This window comes from Barbus barbus, assembly GCF_936440315.1.
Source record: "Barbus barbus genome assembly, chromosome: 48".
NCBI lineage: Eukaryota > Metazoa > Chordata > Actinopteri > Cypriniformes > Cyprinidae > Barbus > Barbus barbus.
The window spans coordinates 12,249,576-12,271,703 of record NC_136726.1 but is presented as its reverse complement, the minus strand read 5'-3'; the positions used below and the strand labels follow the sequence as shown (position 1 = coordinate 12,271,703).

Genomic DNA, 22,128 nt, shown 5'->3' with positions numbered 1-22,128 from the left:
GAAACTGTTGCAGTAGACACACGCCTGCACCGATGAGTGACCTCTAGGACCGTCATAGCAGCAGGATCTCAGCACAGCCCCACCAATCAAATCTGGGCAATGTCCCAAGGTGCAAAATAACAGTATTTGCGACGGACGGAAGAGGGTGGAGAGCAATGAGGAGATAGTACACAGACTCAACCATCCCGACACGATTGTTCATGTGAAAGCTTTGAGGAGTAACGCGGATAAGGATGTCAGTGGCCGGACTGAAGAAACAGTTTCACAAAGCAAGTCAGGTAATAAGACGCTTGATTTTGTGCGACAATGCAAACAAGATTTATTTCAAGTGATCGAGTAATTTCTCTAAAATGATAGCCTACTAACAGCACATAAACATAACTGCGCTTTAAATCGCCCCTTTAAAGAGTTGTGTTACTTTTGTGACATACTACGTTTGTTGGCTGCTTGGATGTTGTAATGGCAATGTGCGTATTCGGGAATGAACTGTTCTTTTGAGTCGAATCTTTTCAGTGAATCAGTTGAACCAAATGGTGAATCAGTCTGGGTGGTTCTCAAGAGAACAACTCATCGATTCATTGAACCAAGAACTGTATCGAGAAGATACATGTACAACATATTTTTGTTTACTACTTGACACACACGAAACAGCTGGTTTTAAGGAGGTGCATTTTATTAAAAAATACAAAACTTTTCAGAGATGTAAAGTTTAGTATTGTATAAACTATAACGTAAATTATAGTTCCGTTGTAAATTAACTAAACTGAATTGCAGAAACAAACTGGGGCATATTTTAAATTGCAACACCCTTAAAATTAAATCGTTCAAATGTGATGAACCACGCGATGACGCAATTACCTCACGACGTAAAGAATTGCCGAATCTGTTTATTTGATCCGATTCTTTGAAACGATATGTTCAAAAGAACCGATTCTCGGGCATCAATCAGACTTTTCCTCACTTCATTGCAATCTTTCTCTGTTTGCCAGATCTAGAGCAACAGCAGCCAACCGTGTGTGACCTGATATGGTGCCAAGCTAAACGTTATAGGGCATTAGATTGTGTAAATTGTTTTGTTCCTGTTTAAAAAGTAAAGGTTTAAGTGCTGTAGATCCACACTAGAACCGTGCTTCTCCGCACCCAAATGATGTAATCAGACATGACAAGTGTTGAGTTACTGCAGAGGTATGAAGGTTGGTTGTGCTAAAATGAAAACTATGTGAGACACATGAACATGGGAAACATGGGAGTTGCCTGTTTCTTGGATCCAAAGTCCACTTACTATCTGCTATTGTTTTTCTTCATATCTAGTTTATTGTGGATAATAAAATCTCTTGGAATTTATAATAAAGCTTGGTCATTGACTCCTGGAGGTTTTGTATTAGTGAAAGTTTTTAGGTCCCCAAGCCACCAAATTATGTTTATTAAAAAGTTTCCAAGGTCACATTCTTTCGATTCATTCATGGCGGTCTGAATCCTCCTAGTGTTTTGGACACATTGGCCAAACGACTGACCTTCATAAACAGTTTGGCTTATGAACCACAGGAAACAGATGCTCAGTCATCACAATGTGTTAAAAATAGCAAGGCTTGTGGATTTCCGGGTTTTGTTTGGAAATGTTGTAGACATTGGATTGTGTTGTGATCAGATCAGCCACTCATTATCATATCATTGTGTAAGATTTCAATTAAACAGTTAAAGTAGTTATGATCAGTTTGTGTATTGCCCTTAATATTGTATATCTTATGAAGAATAGAATTTGTGAAAATAGTCAAATGATCATCTGAACTGTTTATTGAATCAGATCAACTTATTGCATAAACTTTTTTTTTTTTCGTCAAGCCCACTCAACAATAAGTGATATTATTTTTTTCCTCTTTGATTATCCTTGCAGTTGCTAAAGGAAAAGATCAGTGGAGTTGAGGGAACAAAACTGGATGATGAATTCCTCAACATGGAGAGGGTATAAATATCAATCTCAGCCAAATAAAGAAAAAAGATTAGACATTTTAAAGATCTCAATGCATCAAAAAGTCTTTTTTGTTTTTCTTTTTTATTGAACGTTTTATTGTAGAAAACTGATATTACCCGCAAACTGATTCTCGACCTTGTTCCAAAAACTATAGGATATCTTCAGCCAAACCCAGGTATTATATTGAATAATATTTACTTATTATAAGATTTACAATATATGCTATTTATTATAATTGTGTATTATAATATTTGTTACAATATTTAATTTGTTGTTGTTATATTTCATTTCTTCTTCAAGCATACAGAGCAAAGCTCAGCATGCTCAGTACAGTGTCTAAAATCCGTGGGCAGGTGAAGTCTGTGGGATATCCTCAGACAGAGGGCATTCTGGGAGATTGCATGCTGCGCTATGGCAATGAGCTTGGAGCTGAGTCAGGTTTTGGTATGTTTAAGACAAATTAGTATTTTTTTTACTGCTTTAAAAATGCCAAAATACCAGTTTTGAGTTTTGCGACAATTGTAGGTTTTGCTCTGCTTGAAATGGGAGAGGCGTTGAAACAAGTAGCCCAGGCAAAAGACTGCATGGATGTCAGAGTGAAACGAACCTTCATTGATCCTCTGCAGTCCCTGCAGCACAAAGAGCTGAAGGAAATTGCGGTCAGTCTATATGGAGTAAACGGGCTTGATATACACTGCCGTTCAAAAGTCTGGGATCAGTAAGATTTTTAATGGAGTCTCTTATGTTCATCAATGCTGTATTCATTTGATCGAAAATACAGTAAAAAAAACTGTAATATTGTGAAATATTATTGCAATTCCTAATATTGGTTTTCTATTTTAATATACTTAAAAATATAATTTATTTCTGTGATGCAGTGCTGAATTTTCATCAGCCATTACTCCAGTCTTCAGTGTCACATGATCCTTCAGAAATCATTATAATATGCTAAATATCAGTGTTGAAACTGTTGTGCTGCTTAATATTGTTTTTGGAACCTGTGATAATTTTTCTTTGATGAATAAAAAGTCAAAAAGACAGAAATTGAATACAGCAATTTCAGAAATTGATACAGCCTTGATGAGCATAAGAAACTTTTTTTTTTTTTTTAAACATGAAAAATCTTACTGATCCCAAACTTGTGAATCGCAGTGTAATTTTGATGATAAAATCAGATTTTACTAATGTTCAGATTATCTGTCATTTTGTAGATGCATTTAATGTTGTGATTGAAGGATTTTGTATGTATTCCGAGCATTTAAAGTGAAAATAGCATGCATTTTGTTGTGAATGAAGACATAAACATAGCTTTTCTTCTTTTTCTGGTTATCAGTATCATCTGAGAAAACTTGAAGGTCGTCGTCTAGATTTTCATTACAAGAAAAGACGTAAAGGAAAGATTGCAGACTCCGAAATTAAGAAAGCATTCGAAAAGTTTGAAGAATCCAAAGACCTGGCTGAGAGAAGCATGTTTAATCTTTTAGAGAGAGATGTAAGTTAGTGTGCATTTTCATATATTAGTTTACAGTTTTTAACATTTTTCCAGACATAAATAAATTGTTTGATTGTTTGACGTTTTTGTTTTAGGTACAACGGATGCAACAGCTCTCAGGGCTTTTAGAAGCAGTAATGGACTACCACCACCAGTCACACCAGATTCTAGAAAATCTCAGGAGTAGTTTGCAGAGCAGGTTAGAATCATGATTCCAGCTGTACTTATTTTCTATACTTACCTTGGTTTCATTTAATGTGCCTGCTTATTTTTCATTCTATTCAGGATAACAGACGCAAGCAATCAACACAAAAGGGAATTTGCATCTAAATCAGTTGCGAGCACAGTGTACACGGATATTTATGGATTTCCCACATGCTCATCAGGTGTGATATTAAGTCATTTGATTACATTAAACAGAAACTGAGAGACAAAGAGTTTCTGAATTCTCTGCTAGCTGAAATGCTGTATTATGCACTACAGATACTGAGGTTACTGAAGCTTTGAGTGAAAAATGTAAGTCATTTTAAATGTGATGCACAAACTCAGCTATTTTATAAGGTAGCTGGAAGTACCCCAGCTTGCTTTACTACTGAAGTCTTTCAATCTTTCTTTACTAGATGCACCGGTTGTGGTTCACCCTCCTGACAAAGTCACCATTAAAGCTCAAACAACAGACAAGCCAACCAGCAACAGTACGTTTTTATTTAATTTTTTTGTAAAAGTGGCCTTAACCTTGGAAAAAAGCTGTATAAATAAAATGTATTTTTCTTCTTGTGTGCTAGATGACAGCAGCCCCCCCTTGGACCAGCCTTGCTGTCAGGCACTTTACAGTTTCCAGACAGAAAACCAGGGAGAGCTGGGATTTAAGGAGGGCGACATCATCATTCTGACCAGCCAGATCGATGAGAACTGGTGTGAGGGTATGATCAGAGGGGAGGCTGGCTTATTTCCCATGAACTACGTCAAAGTCCTTGTACCTCTGCCACAGTGACGGCGGGAAGGCCCTGCAGCTGGACCGCATGAACTGTGCCAGTTTTTGCAGATTCAGAAACTTTGATAATTTCATAAAGGTTAATATGTGAAGCACTTCTGAGCCCTTGCTATATATTTATCCATATTATCACTATGCAAAATCATGTATCCTGCCTAGTATTCCTTATCTGATTATTTTTTTATTAATCTTATAATGTTGAATAAATATGCTGCTATATTAAAGTCTTAAGCATCCTTTATGTTATATGTGCACTGTGAATGTACATGTGACCCTGGACCACAAAACCAGTCGTAAGTAGCACAGGAATATTTGTAGCAATAGCCAACAATACATTGTGTGGGTCAAAATGATCGATTTTTCTTTTCTGCCAAAAATCATTAGGATATTAAGTAAAGATCATGTTCCATGAAGATATTTTGTACATTTCTTACCGTAAATATATCAAAACTTCATTTTTGATTAGTGATATGCATTGAGAACTTAATTTGGACAACTTTAAAGGCGTTTTTCTCAATATTTAGATTTTTTTGCACCCTCAGATTTTCAAATAGTTGTATCTCAGCCAAATATCGTCATATCCTAACAAACCATACATCAATGAAAAGCTGATTTATTCAGCTTTCAGATTATGTATAAATATAAATTTTTAAAAATTGCCCCTTATGACTGGCTTTGTGGGCCAGGGTCACATGATAATTTTAATATAATATGGTCATACACTGATTAGTTATTTTTCTTTTTTTAATGGCATTCAAATACATTAAATAACTTCTCAGGAGTGATTTTGTTTTTTCTTTGTCTTTCCTTAAATCCGAGCGTGCACTACATTAACATCTTCTAGCCAGTGTTCTGTTGGTCTTATTGCAAAATACCTTTTATTTACTTATATTTAACAGCACTAAAAACGCATCTGAACGCATATTCCTTATCAGGCGTGTTTATTAATGCAAACTTTGACACACAAACGCAATGACTTGTATTTGCCCTGCCCTCACTGGCGTTGCTTCCTGTTTTTGAGCCCAGCGGCGCGCCGTAGTGGCTGTTCCTTACTGGAGCCACGGATGCTCAAACTTTATTGACATGACAAAGTTTTACTTTCAAATAAAAGGACTCATTTATTCAACCAGCGTGGATATATTGTGAACTTTTTATTACCAGCATATCCTTCCGTTTTCCCGCACTTTTATAGTCAAAACCAAGGGTAAGTAGCTAGCTGTTGCTAATCAGCTGATGAATGCAGAAACTTAGCACAACATCACGAACAGCAACAAATAAGTGCGAATTGGATTGTAAAAGTCTTTAAAAGAGGGTTACAAATTTATTCCAAATGCTATTGTAACAGCTTTTATGTAACAGAATTTGATTATGCTCTAAAGATTACATGAATTAGCTGCATTGCTTGTTGGCTAACTTGCATGTAACTTAGTCCAAGTGACTAACGTAAGGATATTTTAAGAGTTGTAAAGGGATAATTCAGACTACGAATAACACCGTGTAAATATAAATTGGTGGCTATACAAAATGATTCATTAATTGTTAATCATGAAAGTGACATTATAATGCTTTAAAGTGCAATATTATACGATTATTTGTAACTGTTAACCCTATTCGCTATTCTTGTCATTAGTGGAAAACAGTGGGTCGCGCGCCTGACAGCTGTCCATCTTTTGTGTCCTGGCAGCCGTTGCTATGGAGGACGTCACGCGGCTGGTGTCGTCAGGTGACTGTCTGAAGATCTGGGACTCGACCTCCATGACGGTGCTGGAGCAGTTCAACCCTCACAGTACCACGCATCCAGTGGCTCAAGTGTGCTGGAGCAGCAGCAGTATCCTCTAGCACTGTCAAATCACTCTAACCCATTTCCATTAGGATTCTGAGCAGCTTTCACAGGGATGCCACTATGCATATATATGATATACATATACTTATGACTTTATAATGTGTGTGTATCAATGTGATCAGAAGAGATATTCACCATGTTTACCGAAGCGAAGTGTGCAGTTTCTCTGACTCTGGAGAAAAGTGTCGAAAAACTGTGTTAAAATAAATAAATAATAATAAAATATACATAAATAAGAATGATATTACTTATTATATTAAAATCATAAAATCGTATTAATGTAATTGTTAAAAAAGTAAATTAATAAAAATTATATTGAAATGAATAGATAATTAGGCTTAAACATAAAATACATTTATATTAAATTAATTCAATAACATAAATTAGAAGAAAAGAAATACTAAATAAATAAGACATAGTACAGTATTATAGTGAAAAGAACAGAAAACTTAATGTTACTAAATAGAAACTGAATCTTTTCCAAATAATATTTTAAATTTGCATATATTCCATGAAAATGAAAATATATATAGCTGCCTTTTAAATTGTAGGATGGGGTCCCTTGCATGAGGAAGATTATATTTAGGGGTCCGTGGCATCTAAAAGATGGATACCCCCTGAGTTGGACAATCATGGTGCATATTTATTTACATTAATTATAGCAGGTTTGGTCCCACTTTATATTCGGTGTCCTTAACTACTATGTACTTACATTTAAAAATAAGTACAATGTACTTATTGTGTTCATATTGTATTGCAAAACACTTTTGCAGATATTGATGTGGGATACGGGTAGTGGTCGACCAATATTGTTTTTTGACAGCCGATGCCAATATCTCAGAGAGCAGGGAGGCCGATAGTACGTAGTGGTTAAGGCCACCTAATATAAAGTGGGACTGTGGATTTGGTTGATTTATTATTGTAGTTGTTTTCCTTGACAGTGTTCAGATCAGTATCTGGTCAGTGCCAGCAGTATAGGAGACAAGCTGGTGGTGTCCAGTCTCAAGTCATCTCCAGCTCCAGTGATGGAGCTGGGTGAAGGGGTGAGCTGAGGACATTGATATCTTCTATCTTATCTAAATATATCTAGGTTATGTATGTCTTATAATGGTCTTTTGTTTGAAGAAAAAGCAAACCCGTGTCAGTCTGAACTCCACGTCACAGTTCCTGGTCAGCGGAGGACTGGATAACACGGTTAATATCTGGGACCTAAAGACAAAAAGGTTGCACCGAAGCCTTAAGGTAGCACACGGTTAAAAATATTTTTTTATGTATGTAGATGTAGACAGTTTCAAAGGACATTCTGTGGGAAGTTTGTTGGAAGGATGTTCTTCTTTGAAGCTAAAATGCAACCACAAAAATGTCCCAAAACAGCCGCAACCTAATCAATGTCTCTTTCCGTGTAGGACCACAAGGAGGAAGTGACATGTGTGTCTTTTAACGGAGGCGATAGCTACATAGCATCTGGCTCCACTAGTGGAGAAATCATCCTCCACAGTATCACAACCAACCTGTCCAGCAAACCCTTCGGTCATGGGCCAAATGTGGTGAGTTTGACATTTTTAGCCTTACAAAATATAGTGAGTGAACGAATTGTCCACAGTTCAGTTTTGTATAAATTAGAAATATTACTATTGTAATATTTTACTGTAAAATAAAGAAACTGAGTATTTGAGGGAAAAAAAAATATTTTATTGAATTTTTTATTTAATCTTAATTTTTAAACGTTCAGCCATCTAGATTTTATTTTGGTGGAAAACTGCACAGAGACTTTGTTTAATTTTGATGAATCAGGTAGCCCTAACATAAAATACAACATGTGATGTCTCTTCAGCCCATCCATGATCTGAGGTACTCGCTGGTGAAGAGGTCTCTGCTGGGAACGGTGTCTGACAGTGGCTCTGTGGCTCTCTGGGATGCTAACACTCAAAAGGAGCTGCATTTGTTCGAGGGGACGCACAAGGCCCCGTGTTCAGGGCTGGCCTTCTCTCCAGCCAATGATTTGCTCTTCATCACTGTGGGCCTTGATAAGAAGATCGTCTGTTATGACACCTCCAGCAAAATGTAAGACAAAACATCACATTTAATATGCAGTTTGGAGTTTGATTTCGAAGCGGTTTTATTAAGCAGTTTAATGTGTGTGCTTGTCCCCACAGGGTGTTTCGTAATAAGCAGGTGGAATCTCCACTCACAGCCATTGATTTTACTCCAGATGGAGCTGGACTGGTTGTGGGCTCAACGCAGGGCAGAATTTATATGTACGATTTGAGAAACCTCAGCGCACCGGTCAAAATCACCACAGCTCACAAGACATCAGTGACCTGCATTCGCTTCCAGAACTCCACCTCCAAGTTAAAGGTACAGCTGTCTGTGTTGTTTAACACATTTCTAGAGAACCACTGGATGCGATTAATTGTTTGACAGCACTAGTTTATTTTTTTGCTAACTTCTGACATAGTTTAGAAATTCTGCAAATTGTTCAGATTGAGAATATATTTTAATTGATTAAAGCATGTAACATGCAGTGCTTTTAGATTAAATTAGAAATGTCATTTAATTAATTATATTTTAATTGTTTTCTTTTTATTTTAAATAGCATTATTTTCTTAAATTGTAATTTTAAAAAAATGTTAAAAGTGTATTTATTTACTTATTGTAAATGTTTTTGTAACATCTGATGTCGTTCTATTCTAGGATTTGTTAATTACTCAAAATGTTCAGATTGAGAACATGCCGTGCGTTTTATATATATATATTATTTAATTACTGTTAATTAATTTAATGTAGTACTTTAGTGTAAAATGATTTAATATTTTAATATTTAATTATTCAAATTTTTATCAATTTTTTAAATGATTAATAATTTTATTTAACTTATTTATAATTGTTGTAATGTCTGACATAGTTTTAAAAATAGGTTCTAGGAATACTTAATTATGATTAAAGATGCAGTAACATGCATTTTATATTAAATAATTATTTTATATGATTATTATTATTTAATTTTTTATTATTATTATTTATTTTACAATTTCTGTAACATCTGATGATTTTAAAAATGTTGCCCCTACATTCAACCGTTCAAGATTATTGAAACAGAACATTTATAGTTGATTTTAAAAACCAGCTCTGTTTTCACAGTCCACTAAAACATCCAGCAAGTCTTCTCATTCAAATAAGAGGATCTCAGTAAAACTGGGCGGTCAGCAGACGGGACTCTCCACTCCAACATCTACAGTCCCACCCAGTGTGCCTGGCTCTGAATTTCCTGGTGATGGACAAGCCCAAGTCAAAGGTCCTCCTTCCTTTTTATAGCTATTAAAGCTTTTACTCCTTATTCAGTCGTATTTGGTTAGCTCGGTTAGCATTTAAAGCTATGTTTATAGCTTTTGTAATGGTTTTATAGGTAGTGAATGTTTTGTTTTTGTAGGTACTGCTGGCGAAGTGTTCACCCGTGAGGCGGAGGGTCAGCACAGCCAAGACCAGCAGCCGAGTGTGGAGAAATTTAGCAACATCGGTCGGAACAGCCTAAACTTGGATATTTTCTCCCCTCTTAATGATGGTAAAATCCCTAATGTTGCTTCTTTTGCGTTTTTAACACTGTATTGCCCCTTTTTTCTTTATCATCATCTGTCTTCTCATTTTTATGGTCCCTTTCTGGGCTTTTCATTTTCTCTTCAGGTTTCAAAACACATGGTTTTGGTGATACTCCAACTTCAAGAAATGGTGAGTGTTTTATTATGCTCCATTATGTTCAACAAATGGCAGAGTTCAAGAGATTATGATTGTTGTTGCATATTAATTACATGGCTAAATCTTTGCTTGGCATTCCTCTCTTGTTTTTAGGAGGCAGTATAGATGTGTTCTCGAGGGAAGGGGAAGGCCAGCACACCACAGACCGCTTCAGAGTCGGCCGAAACAGCTTGGACATCTTTTCACCTGTACGAGATGGTGAGGAATCGTTTCTAACCACTTTTTCACAGCTTTGCCCTCTACATGCACTATATGTACACTACTCACTACTCATAAGTTTGGATTTTTTAATGTTTCTGAAGTCTCTTATGCTCACCAAGGCTACATTTATTTGATTAAAAATACAGTAAAAACAATAATATTGTGAAATTATTACAATTTAAAATAACTGTTTTCTGTTTGAATATATAAAAAAAATTATATTAAAATTCCTCTGATCAAAGTTGAATTTTCAGCATCATTACTCCAGTCTTCAGTGTCACATGATCCTTCAGAAATCATTCTGATTTGCTGCTCAAGAAACATGATAATTTTATAATCAATGTTGAAATCACTTGTGCCGAGTAATATTTTTGTGAAAATCCTGATACCTATTTTCCACAATCCTTCAAAAGAACAGCATTTATTTGAAACAGAAGTATTTTATAACGATTAATCGCTTCCAAAATAAAAAGTTTTTGTCATAATATATGTATGTGTACTGTGTATGTATTTATATATATATATATATATATAAATACACACAAATGCCTGTATATTTTTCAGAATAATGTGTTATTTTTATATATTAAATATATTTATAATATCAATTATATATCTATCGACACACTAATTGTTTGCTAATTATCTCTTTAGATTACAAAGGGCACAAACTGAGTGATGTATCAAGTGGAAAAAAAGGCAAGTTTGTACAAATTGCAAATTTAATCAACAGTAATAAGAGCAACAAAACAAGGTTTCATTTACTTTTACCAACATTAGCATTTCCTGTGTTACTAGACTTTGAATACCTACCTCATTTCCCTGGTGGGTCATCCCAGAGGAAGACCCCATTGGGCACTCCAGGCAGTCGCTGCTACAGTCCGTCTGTGGTCCAGACTCCTCCACCAATCAAAGAGGAGGACTCCGTCACTACCCCACCGCAACAGACTGATGTACAGAATGGCAACAAGGTCGCTTTATTTATCATCCGATATGTTTTTGCATTTATAATTAAATTTTTTTAATCTGGATTATCGACAGGTGGAGAAGAATAACGGCCTCCGGCAGGAGTATGATGTCACAAGCACACCCCCTGCAGCTCAGAGCACTCGTGTTCAGTCTGTGAACACACACAACACCCCTGAGCCCAGTCAGAGGAGAGATCTGCCCACCCAGCTCACCTATGATTCGCCGGTCAGTGGAGCTCCTCCTGCAGCTGCACCAGGTTTGTTTGAATGGGCCACAATTAGATTATAAATCGTTTTAATTGGACACAGTGAGTGACGGATGTTTTGATCTAAAGCTCCAGCGGCGGCAGTCGAATCTGGAGCCGAGGGCCGTGGAGCTCCACTCACCTCCATTCAGATGAGCTTTGTCCGTAATATGATCCATGAGGCACTGGAGGACTTCAGGTGAGTTAACACAGATTAAGAGTACTCTAGAGATCACTTATTTAAATTTAAAATGACTGTTTTCAATTTTATATATTTTAAAATGTAATTTATTTCTGTGATGCAAAGCTGAATTTTCAGCATCATTACTCCAGTCTGAAGTATCACATGATCCTTCTTGAATCATTCTTATATAGTGATTTGATGTTCAAGAAACATTTTGTATTATCAACGTTCAAACCGTTATGCTGCTTAAATTTTTTGTAGAAACAGTGCCACATTTTTTCTTCATTATTTAATAAATAGAAATTTCAAAAGAACAGCAATTATTTGAAATCGAAATCTTTTGTAAGGTAAATATCTTTGTCACTTTTGATCAATTTAATGCTTCCTTGCTGAATACAAGTAGTAATTTATAAAAAAAAGAAAAAAATTACTGACCCAAAACTATTAAACAGTAGTGTATATATCAGGGTTATTATAGTTAACAACAAAATAAACCATTAAAAAAGTATTTCAGTTAGATGTCAAGGAACCATTTCTGGTTTTCATTTAGTTTAACTTAAACTAAAACAGAAATAAAAATTAGTAAACACTAAAAGACAAAAAAAGATGAACACACAACAAAAAAACTAAAAAAAAAAAAACTAATTTAAATTACTAATTAAATGTACAGTATTATCTCGATGCTAAAAATAACACTGTGTGTGTGTGTGTGTGTGTGTGTATACACATACACACACCCACACACATAATATTTTTACTAATTAAACCATATATTCATATTTAGATACCCTTTGGAGTCATTTAGTCATTAATGACTGTTTTTGTTGTTTCTTCAGGGACACTTGTCATAGAGACATAATCAATCTACAGGTGGAGATGGTTCGGCAGTTCTATATTCAGCTGGTATGTTTGTCTCTTTTACAGATCAAATCCATAATTAAGTTAAAAAAATAAAGATTATTACGCCTCCTTAATCATGCCACTCATCTTTTCCAGAATGAAATCCACGGTCTGATTGAGAAATACTCTGTGAACGACTCCCTCGTCGAGGAGATAGAAAGACTGAGAGAGGAAAACAAACGACTACGAGCCAATTACTAAAGACATCTATAGACACGCGTCTCCCATTGTGTCAGTCCGGGAATACTGCCCGGAATCAGAGAGGACAGAGAGAAGCTCACGGTTCTACTAGTGCCTTCACTCTGCAGACCACCGCTCACTGTCTGCTGCTCCATTTGTTATATTGGCACACACTTTTGTATCCGATTCAGGTTATAGTGTTTTTTTTTTAGATTTCTATGCCTTAAAATCAAATAGCAAAGAAGAGAACACACTTTGTATTTTTTATCTAAGGCGTGTTTTGTATATCCTAACTAGTTTACAGAAAAGTTGCATGTATTGACACTTAGGATGTGTAATGCGTGAATGTTGTAGAGTGAAGAAACATCTCAGTGTGAATTTTGCCTCTATGGATTGTGCTCCTCTGTTGTCCAGATTATTTTTGCAAACCACATGCCAAAAATGAAAGGACACTGGTGATGATGTGTAAGAGTAGGTAGATTTATGTATTTTGCAGCTTCAAAAGGTGTGTATTGGAGATTATTTGAATGCAAGTGCTTTAATACATGACATTTTGTATCACTTTCATATGTTTTTGGCAGCAAAAAGCAAATGACTAACTCAAAAACATTATCTGTGGACTGGCCTCAATAAATTATTTCTGCATTCATGTGTAGCTGTGGTTTGTTTTCTGTTTTACTACAACCATGGCATAAGATGTTTGTGTTTAGTTTGTTTTTACCTGGAAGACTTATTTTATTATATGTTTACGTCTATGTAATAGCAATAACACAGCATTTGTAACCAGCTAGACTTTTTCAGTTAAACAGTTGAGGACTTTTATTTTGACTTTGTGTATTCGACGACAACAGAAGTCCTTGTGTCCAAAGGGAAATATGAGACAGTAGCAAGTAAGTAGAAAAACAAAGCTTGTATTTTTGTTTTTCAGCAATACATCTTAAAGCTTGTCATTATGTAGTCTAGAAACTGAAGGTGTTTTTAATCGCCGTCCGCTTTGGAAAAACCTTGGCTGAGTCAGAGGAAGTGTTTGGCTGAGATCAGAGGAATCGCTGGGAAATGGCCAACCCACTCCGAGCAGAGGTAGTGCAGCTGTACAAAACTGTGAGTGCACTGCCCCCTTCTGCTTTTCAATGCCATGAAAACAAAATGTACAATTATACAGATCCACTAATCTACTTCTTTCTTCTTCTTGACTGTAGCAAATCCTTCTTGTAATTTTCAATGTTTTAAGTCAAATTACACAAAGCGTTTCTCCCAGTGTTTTTGTGTATAATATATATATATATATATATATATATATATATATATATATATATGTGTAAAAAAAAAAATCCGAATTTTCAGACTATAGCAGTGCCAGTTGACAAAAACATGGCATGTTACTATTTTTTTTTGTAAAAAAATAAATAAACCAAGACTGAAAAGTATTCATTGGATTTAAAATTGACAATAGTATTGACAATACAGTCTGCCTAATATCAACTAACTATAATAAGTCAGTCTTTATATTAAGAGGATAAACATATTAAAGAAAAAAACAACATTCTGTACACATCTGACTCCAGGCATTAGAAATTCATAATCCTGTCTACTCTTCTGATCCTTCTGCTTGAAGTTGCTGTTTCTTGGACGGGAGTATCCGAAAGGAGCCGACTATTTCAGAGACAGACTGAGGGCTGCGTTTGCCAAGAATAAAGATGTTAGCGACCCTGAGAAGATCAAAGAGCTCATCAGCCGAGGAGAATTCGTGGTGAAAGAGCTCGAGGCGCTCTATTACCTCCGGAAATACAGAGCCTTAAAGAAACGATATTATGAAACAGAGTGAATAAAATCACATGCTACACGCTGCTTGATATTTACATAAACAGAACAACAGCGATAGAATGACTGTAACAGCCTATATTATTCTTACATTTTACCTCTATTATAATAAAAACGAAAAAAAAAAAAAAAAAAAAAAAATTAGAAATATATTATATATATATATATGCGATTTTATTTGAAAATCCAAAATTCAAGTTCAGCTATTGCTACCAGGTTTGTTGCCACTGGTGTGATACAGTCGTGTCTGACGTATTTTAGAAGGATCTTTCTAAATAAAACAGTGCTTGGCAGTGCTTTATGCTGGTTCAAACATCGGACAATATTTTGCATTTAAAAAGCATTTAATAACACTCAAAGTAAGACAGTTTAAAAGTCAAATGGGCAACATAACCAGCTGTGAGGTAGATACTGAGTCCTGAAGTTGTGCGCTCAAGAAAAACCACCACAATCTGATATATCCGCTCTGCAGATGGGACATGTGACGTTCTCCTGTAACAAATGCAGAAAATGATTAGTAAAAAGCAACTGAATTATAGGATTATGTTGTTTAAACGATCTAGACCTTTAGCCAGCGGTCGATGCATTTGACGTGGTAATCGTGGAGACATGGAAGGATCCTGAGTCGTTCACCCGCTTTGTATTCACTGAAACAGATCTGGCAACTGTAAAGAGAGTATGATTAAACTATTGCATTATGGGAAATCTCTTTTGCTGCATCCAGTTCTGTGACTTACTCTGTCTTTCCTGCGCTGTGTGCGGGATCGTACGTTTTTATGGGCAGCCGTTCGATTTCAGCCTTTGTCAGAGTGTTCTTGGCTACTACAGCACCTTGTTGCTCCTCAAACGCTAAAAGAGCCTGACATAGCAATGAATAAAATCAGAGATAAGACAACATTTTATAATTGCAGACAAGAATTTGATTTCTGTGAATTAGCATAATTCAAACCTCATAATTATTTGCCTGGCTGTCATCAAACAAGTCCATCTGCAAGTGAGAAGCTTGTCTGCAACGGGAATTGCGAGTTCTGCCGGTTTGACGGCGGCCCTGTTGTCTGCCTGTCCAATCAAAAGATAAAAACATAAAAAAAAGCACTGTAATGTGTGTGTGTGTGTACACACACACAATCCTTTTTTATAGGTTTGTATTAGATAAGATGTTTTTTTTTTTATGGTTTTCATTTCTGTCCACACTTGTTTTTTTTGGAGTCTCCAGAGACCCCAGACAATAACATTTAATTTTGGAACAAGATAATAGGTTTTTTTTTTTTTTACAAATGTAATTTTACTCTGTTAATGTTTTTACTCAACATCTGTGCAGTTTTTGGAGGAATTATGATATCTTTTAAATTTCTATAAATAAACATTTATTTAAATAGGCTTTTTACAAAAAAACAGCATTTGATGTAAAATTCACTTTATAAAAGGCCCAGATTTCTAACTTTCATTCATGGGGATAACATGGATCATTTTAAACGATTTAATGTAACATTTATTCCCATTTTTTGGAAAATGCAGTTAAAAAAAAAAAAAAAAAAAAATCACTTTAACCACTAGATGGCTATAGAGATCCACTATATGCTATTTGACTACCTGAAAGATATCTTTTCACAAGTTGGATTCAGATCTAAATATTATAAAATCACAATTATAACAAAAATAAAATATTTTTTGTCAAAGTTTAGTATTTTTTGTACTGAAAAACCCCCAGTTTTTCAATAATGTTACATTATGATTAGAATCAAACCTGAACAAAACGTTACAAAGAGAAATGTTGGAGACTGGAGTCTTAAGATTTTATCTATTTTTAATATAATTCTACAATTTTAATCAACATTTCAGTTACTAACTGTAACAGAACAAAAATGAACAGTTATATTACATATGAACACATGAACTGAACAGCAATAACAAGTGAGCAAATAAAGCAGTAAAAAGATCAAATTTAGTAAAAGAAATCAAACAACGAGGAACAATAAGTGTGTGTGTGTGTGTGTGAGAGAGAGTGTGTGAGTACACATTGTCGGTGTCAGTGTCACCACTTTATATTTGTGTTGGTTCTGCATTTTGGATGATTTTATTTTACAAATGATAAGAGAACAGTTCTTATAGTCTCAAAAATGTGTTCCTCTATATGTGTGTGTGTGTGTGTGTGTGTGTGTTGTGAGCAATATAATTTAGCATTGTGGATGTTTTTTGCATTGGTGGAAGTGTGCCACTTTATTTGTGCCATTTCTGTCGATGTGTTCTGCGTTGTTTCTGATTTTGATGATGAATTTTGTCTATTTTGATTGCGGGGTCTCCAGAGACCCCGAAAACCACGAGTGTCACAAATTTTGTCACGCTAACATAAAAACAGATATCATTCCAATTTATTTATTTTTTTGTAGATCTAGAAAGTGTTGAGAGCCGTAGAAGGTTTCATACCATTTGGACAAAGGGAACATTTTTTTTAAATTGAGCAAAAGTCATTTGCGGGTCAAAAAGACCCAAAATGCAAAAGTGACAAAAGACATTTATATAGTTAGAAAGGCTTTTTATAAAACAAAAATTAAATAATAAAAAAAAAAGCTTCCAGAAAAAATATTTCAGTTTTCACAAAAATAATGAGTAGCAGAACTGTTTTCAATATTAATAAGACATCTTTCTTGAACGATCATCTGACACTGAAGACTGGAGTAATGGCTGCTGAAAATTCAATTATATGAATTCAAAATTGTAATGTGTGAGATTTAAAATTATATTTTAATATTTCATAATATTATAGATTGATTAAATATATACAGTCCGGGTGAGCATAAGACTTTTTTTTTGTATTATTATATAACAATATCCTCCTGACTACCAGCTATAGCGTTTGGTCCTCTGTAGAGGACATTATGTTTTAGCGATTTCTCTGAGACGTTACATGTTACAGTTGTACAGAGCACATTCAGGGCTTTTCAGAGATACCAAATGACCACTCCCTCTCCTTGGTCTTTAAAAAATGGCTAACATTAATATAGTGATCAAGTGTAACACCCTTATGGAAATATGATCATATTTTGTAATTATCCTGTAAATCTGACATTTTCTAATTGTTTGTCATAAATCAACATCTCAGGAAAATGTTATTGGGTTTCAAATCAATATGAAAATATTCTGTTATGAAACAGGACATCGATTTCATTCATGTCCACTGTAGAGGACACCAGGACTTAAAGTATGTTTATTACACATTTTGGGAGACACAACAAATGAATAGAGAAAAAAAATATATAACAATATTCCAATTAAATATTAGATATTATGAAAATCTTGCTAATTATTAATCCAATTATTGCACTTGTTTGTTCATTCTATGTTGCCCCAAAAACACATGAATATGCAAATTAGATCAGTTTATAGATACATTGTATATAATGGAAAAACTCGTTTATGGTCATTATATACATTTTGCATTAAGAAAAATGGTTTTAAAAAATATCTTTCATAACAGTTGAGAATCATCTTCATATAAAGTTTGGTATAAAAAATGAAAATTGTTTTGTGATTAAAACAAAAATCCCATTGTTTTTGCCCTTTCATTTATTAAAAAAAAAAAAAACACAGGACTTTTTAAAGTCCCGATGTCCTCTGCATGGCAGTATATATATAAGACTTTTTCCATGTACATATAAAATATTATAATAATAAACAATGATAGACTATGAAACAATTAATATTTATTTTAATATTTCACACACAATTATAATTATTTAAAAAAAATATATTTATTAAACCTGCTTTAATTCAAATGAAATCATGAAGACTTCATGTATGGTGACTTACGGGGTTGCTCTCCAAAGATGACCTGCTGCAGCTCTGAAAGCTCAGAGGGTCCGTGTGAGAAAGATGCAGAGTTGATCATTGAGGTCCAAGGAGAAATCCAGCCCAAGCCAACATACGGATCGACCTGCAAGAAACCATCCATTTTTGTTTGAGTATGATCACAGCACCATAATTCAGTGCTCCAAAGAAAAACAGCAATGCGAATAAAGAAAAACCCCAAACTGACCATGTGGTTGTGGTTGTTCCTGCTAGGCGATCTGCTCTGTAGCCTCTGTCGCTCCATTCGCTCCTCCATATCAAACTGTTCCTGCAAACACCAGAATATCAGAGTTAGTCACTTCTCTATTGTTTCTCGATTAGGATCAGGAGAGCGAAGCTTCATACCTGAAGGCTTCTGGCATACGCTTCATCCTCAGCCATCTGGACGGAACGAACCATGCTCTCCACCGCAACATCATCAGCATCATCCTCTATGATGACAATATCTTCTGGTATCGGACATACAAGTGAACTTGCTGGTTCTTGCATTCTCTTTGCTATAAAAATAATAAAGCAAAAAAAAAAAAAAAAAATTATAGAATAGACATTGAGCAATAAAAGACAGTTCATCCAAAAATGTACTCACTCTCAGGCCATCCAAGATGCAGATGAGCTTGTTTCTTCATCAGAACAGATTTGGAGAAATTTGATCAATAGCGGAGTCGTAAGTTAGTTGTAAATGACGGTTTAAAGTTAAAACCTAAAGTGAAAAATGACGGTTTAAAATTAAAACCTTAATGATGGATTTATTTATTAAAAATACGCAGATTTTCACTTTACAAGATGGATTACTGTGATGTTTTAATTAGCTGTTTGGACTCATTCTGACGGCACCCATTCACTGCAGAGGATCCATTGGTTAGCAAGTGATGGAATGCTACATTTCTCCAAATCTGTTCAGATGAACAAGCAAACTCATCTAGATCTTGGCTGGTCTGAGGGTGAGTACATTTTCATTAACTATTTCTATAAACGCGTGGATCCTGGTTATCCATACCTGCATCCAGCAGTGAAGCTTCATGCTCTCTTGCGTGTAAAGAAGAGAGTGCTGATGTACTTTTAGAGGCTTTAGATTTGGTCTTGCTGTAGATGGTCTTTTTGGACCTCTGTTCCCTTCCATTGCTGGTGTTTAGTGTCTTTTGCTTAGAGGGGTGACCCATTACTAGCAGCTCATTTAAATATGCTGGATCACTAGTTTGATCCAGTGCAGACATGGAAGACCCAGCTGAGGATGAGGGCTTGGAACATGCAGAAACATGAGAAGCAGAGGAGGTTGTTGGACGTGGAGACTCCAACAATGTAAAATCAGAGGGTAGAAGAGACGAGGCCATTACAAAACCGTTTGCTCCCGGTGTAACGGTAGTGTGTTCACACAGCATGCTTGCACTTGAGTCCTCCAGCCTGCGCCGCTTCATCGTTCTCTGGGAGCTTGGAGTGGTGCTAAGGTAACCTGGAATGTGTTCACATCTTTCCCATTTTCCTCCATCTGTACAGGATGACGTTGCCTAAACCAAGCATAAAATCATTTATGAATACAATTCCAAAAAGACTGAATATCTTCTAAAATTGGCATACTATGGAGTGTAGTTAGCAATACTGTTTACAATTTTTTTTTTAAATAGTATATTGCAGTATTATGTACTACTAATTACATAATTTCAGATTGCAGTCATTACATTGTTTACATATTACATGTGTAATTACAAATAAAATAACAAAATGCAACAAAATGATAATACAAATTGCATTTATAATAAAATTATTTTGCATTTTTAATTGTAAAATATTATTTCATTGATAAACAGTTAATTATGTTTTAAAAAAACAAAATTATTATTTAGCATTTTTAATTGTAATGTTGCTAAATGTTCATTTTGTATTTTACATAAATTTATTCTTTTGCATTTTTAATCGTAATTAGTATTTTTATATAATACATGAAATTATCATTTTGCTTTTATAACTGTAAAATAATTGTGCTAAATGGCAAGTGGTTTATTTATTTATATATATATATATATATATATATATATATATACACACACACATATATATTATTTTATATTTAAAAATTGTTGTTTATCTATTTTTATTGCAAAATACATATTTTTGATTGTTAAATTAAAAAAAATATTTTCTTACATTTTAGAAATAATCGTTTTTTGGCATATTATATAATATATAAAAGTGGTTGTTTTTCCATTTCATAATACTTGAGCTTTCTTGTAAGCACTGGACATAAAAGGTCAAGCCCACTGCATTATGGGTAACAGTATTCCACAGTATGCTTTGTTGCATACTGCACATTTTAGGAAATGTGGCAGGACAACCAGGTATTCTGTGCACACAGAAAGTGCTTATACTGTGCATACTGAATACATAACACAGAAATAGAGTTATTTCCCTCTCTCTCTTACCACATTTCTGTCGCCATCTTTCTGGGATTGATGTTTTCTTCTGTGAGTCAGGGGGCTGTAAAATGAGGACAGATTATAGCCATTGCTCATTATTATTGTCTACTACATAGCAAAAACAAATAATTCATATCAATATTTACAAAAGAAATGGTACCTAGGGGTCTCGGGAACAAAAGTGGAGGAGAATTCATGAAAGTGTCCACGGTCTTCAAAAAGGGGGTCACTGTCATTCAACAGACAGGCATTATTCAGGGAATCCGGTGTGTCTGGCGCCAAACAGCGACTGTACAGAGGACTGCCGGGATCTGAGCTCTCCTGGAAGTCATCCATCTCTTCGATTATGGCTTAATGAAAATATACTTTGGCTATAGCTGACAGACTGTGTGCAGATGAGTCTGGGAAGAGGAAAAACAATGCAGGAAGATGCATAACAGCCTCTTTAAACGTATTAAGACTGTGAGGCTGCATAATTACGCTCCCTTTAAATGTAAATACTTTATACTTCATGTCTTATTGATATGTTAAAAACGCAGTTTTTGCTAGTGAAACAATGTTAATGTTATTAGCTGACAGGCGATCCTCCGCGTATGTTTGTGATAATAACAGTAAAGTTACTGATCTCGGTTGGATTCGACGTTTAAACGAAGACGCTGGTGAACGGTTAGCAAGCCACATTATATTAAGATCACCTAAATAGACATAGTTTACAGAAACTCAGTGTTTTAATTGTGAGATTGAAATAGGCTAACTATACTCACCATCTTTACGAAACATGCCACTACGAAAAGCAAAAATCTTCGTTTAGATGCCGCATCAGTGAACAACGAGGTCACAATGGAAAACACCGCCATAGAACTTTCGGGTTGTCTTCCGGTTACGCCACTTCCGGCACAAGGATTGTTAGGTTCGCATTTAAAGGACCCTGACATTTCATATTTTTTACTTACTCTCATGTGAAGAAATTGCCTTGTTTACTTCGATCAAAGGTTTTTTTATTTATGTTTTTTTTTAGTCAATATATATATATATATATATATATAGAGAGAGAGATGACTTCAGGTGCAAAAACCTCTAAATCCATTTCTGCAAAAATATTTTTATCAGGCTCCTATAAAAATATCATTGGATATTTTTGAAAATAAGGCATTCAAAAACTGACTGAAACATAACATAGGAGCCTTATAAAAATACTAATTTAAAAGAAGAATCTCAGGCGTAAAAAGGCTTATTTCTTTCTTTTAAATATACAGTCTGTCTTTTCTGGGAAAAGTAATCAAAAATATTGATGACCCATCTTGCACTACACAGG

The 22,128-nt window shown here is 34.9% G+C and overlaps 4 protein-coding genes across 9 annotated transcripts; 3 read left to right on the top strand and 1 right to left on the bottom strand.

Annotated features, from left to right (window-relative positions):
- Positions 1 to 15: 15 nt before the first annotated feature.
- On the top strand, positions 16 to 5,586 carry LOC306867097 (endophilin-A3-like). 3 transcript variants are annotated; one of them, XM_079412613.1, is made up of 11 exons: positions 112 to 278; positions 1,895 to 1,963; positions 2,075 to 2,147; positions 2,273 to 2,416; positions 2,498 to 2,631; positions 3,306 to 3,464; positions 3,560 to 3,663; positions 3,750 to 3,850; positions 3,948 to 3,980; positions 4,085 to 4,159; positions 4,250 to 5,586. In XM_079412613.1, exons 1-11 carry the CDS (start codon positions 234 to 236, stop codon positions 4,456 to 4,458), a joined length of 1,146 nt encoding a protein of 381 aa, XP_079268739.1. In that variant the 5' UTR covers positions 112 to 233; the 3' UTR covers positions 4,459 to 5,586. The 3 variants fall into 3 exon arrangements, with proteins under 3 accessions (XP_079268740.1, XP_079268739.1, XP_079268741.1); XM_079412615.1 differs by having other exon boundaries at positions 148 to 278; positions 2,127 to 2,147; XM_079412614.1 differs by lacking the exon at positions 3,948 to 3,980 and having other exon boundaries at positions 16 to 278.
- Positions 4,467 to 13,388, top strand: LOC306867096 (protein NEDD1-like). Of its 4 annotated transcripts, none has more exons than XM_079412612.1 (17): positions 4,467 to 4,537; positions 6,143 to 6,286; positions 7,250 to 7,344; positions 7,427 to 7,543; positions 7,708 to 7,848; positions 8,136 to 8,365; positions 8,458 to 8,659; positions 9,443 to 9,596; positions 9,732 to 9,863; positions 9,983 to 10,027; positions 10,148 to 10,252; positions 10,910 to 10,954; positions 11,054 to 11,208; positions 11,297 to 11,480; positions 11,559 to 11,667; positions 12,489 to 12,555; positions 12,649 to 13,388. In XM_079412612.1, the coding sequence occupies exons 2-17, from the start codon at positions 6,151 to 6,153 to the stop codon at positions 12,751 to 12,753; spliced, it is 2,022 nt and encodes a 673-aa protein (XP_079268738.1). In that variant the 5' UTR covers positions 4,467 to 4,537; positions 6,143 to 6,150; the 3' UTR covers positions 12,754 to 13,388. The 4 variants fall into 4 exon arrangements, with proteins under 4 accessions (XP_079268738.1, XP_079268735.1, XP_079268736.1 ...); XM_079412609.1 differs by lacking the exon at positions 4,467 to 4,537 and adding an exon at positions 5,461 to 5,662; XM_079412610.1 differs by lacking the exon at positions 4,467 to 4,537 and adding an exon at positions 5,471 to 5,662 and having other exon boundaries at positions 6,089 to 6,286.
- Positions 13,389 to 13,564: 176 nt separating this feature from the next.
- LOC306866455 (LYR motif-containing protein 5B) lies at positions 13,565 to 14,557 on the top strand (the record flags this gene model as incomplete). The annotated part of the gene is made up of 3 exons (XM_079411678.1): positions 13,565 to 13,622; positions 13,691 to 13,833; positions 14,348 to 14,557. Exons 2-3 carry the CDS (start codon positions 13,789 to 13,791, stop codon positions 14,555 to 14,557), a joined length of 255 nt encoding a protein of 84 aa, XP_079267804.1. The 5' UTR covers positions 13,565 to 13,622; positions 13,691 to 13,788.
- A 154-nt stretch (positions 14,558 to 14,711) lies between these two features.
- Positions 14,712 to 21,691, bottom strand: LOC306866453 (uncharacterized protein). The gene is made up of 11 exons (XM_079411677.1): positions 21,578 to 21,691; positions 20,974 to 21,214; positions 20,820 to 20,874; positions 19,400 to 19,907; positions 18,748 to 18,899; positions 18,590 to 18,670; positions 18,364 to 18,487; positions 15,503 to 15,612; positions 15,291 to 15,412; positions 15,119 to 15,218; positions 14,712 to 15,045 (listed from the first exon to the last, which is right to left on the bottom strand). Exons 2-11 carry the CDS (start codon positions 21,147 to 21,149, stop codon positions 14,986 to 14,988), a joined length of 1,488 nt encoding a protein of 495 aa, XP_079267803.1. The 5' UTR covers positions 21,150 to 21,214; positions 21,578 to 21,691; the 3' UTR covers positions 14,712 to 14,985.
- Between the last annotated feature and the right edge of the window lie 437 nt (positions 21,692 to 22,128).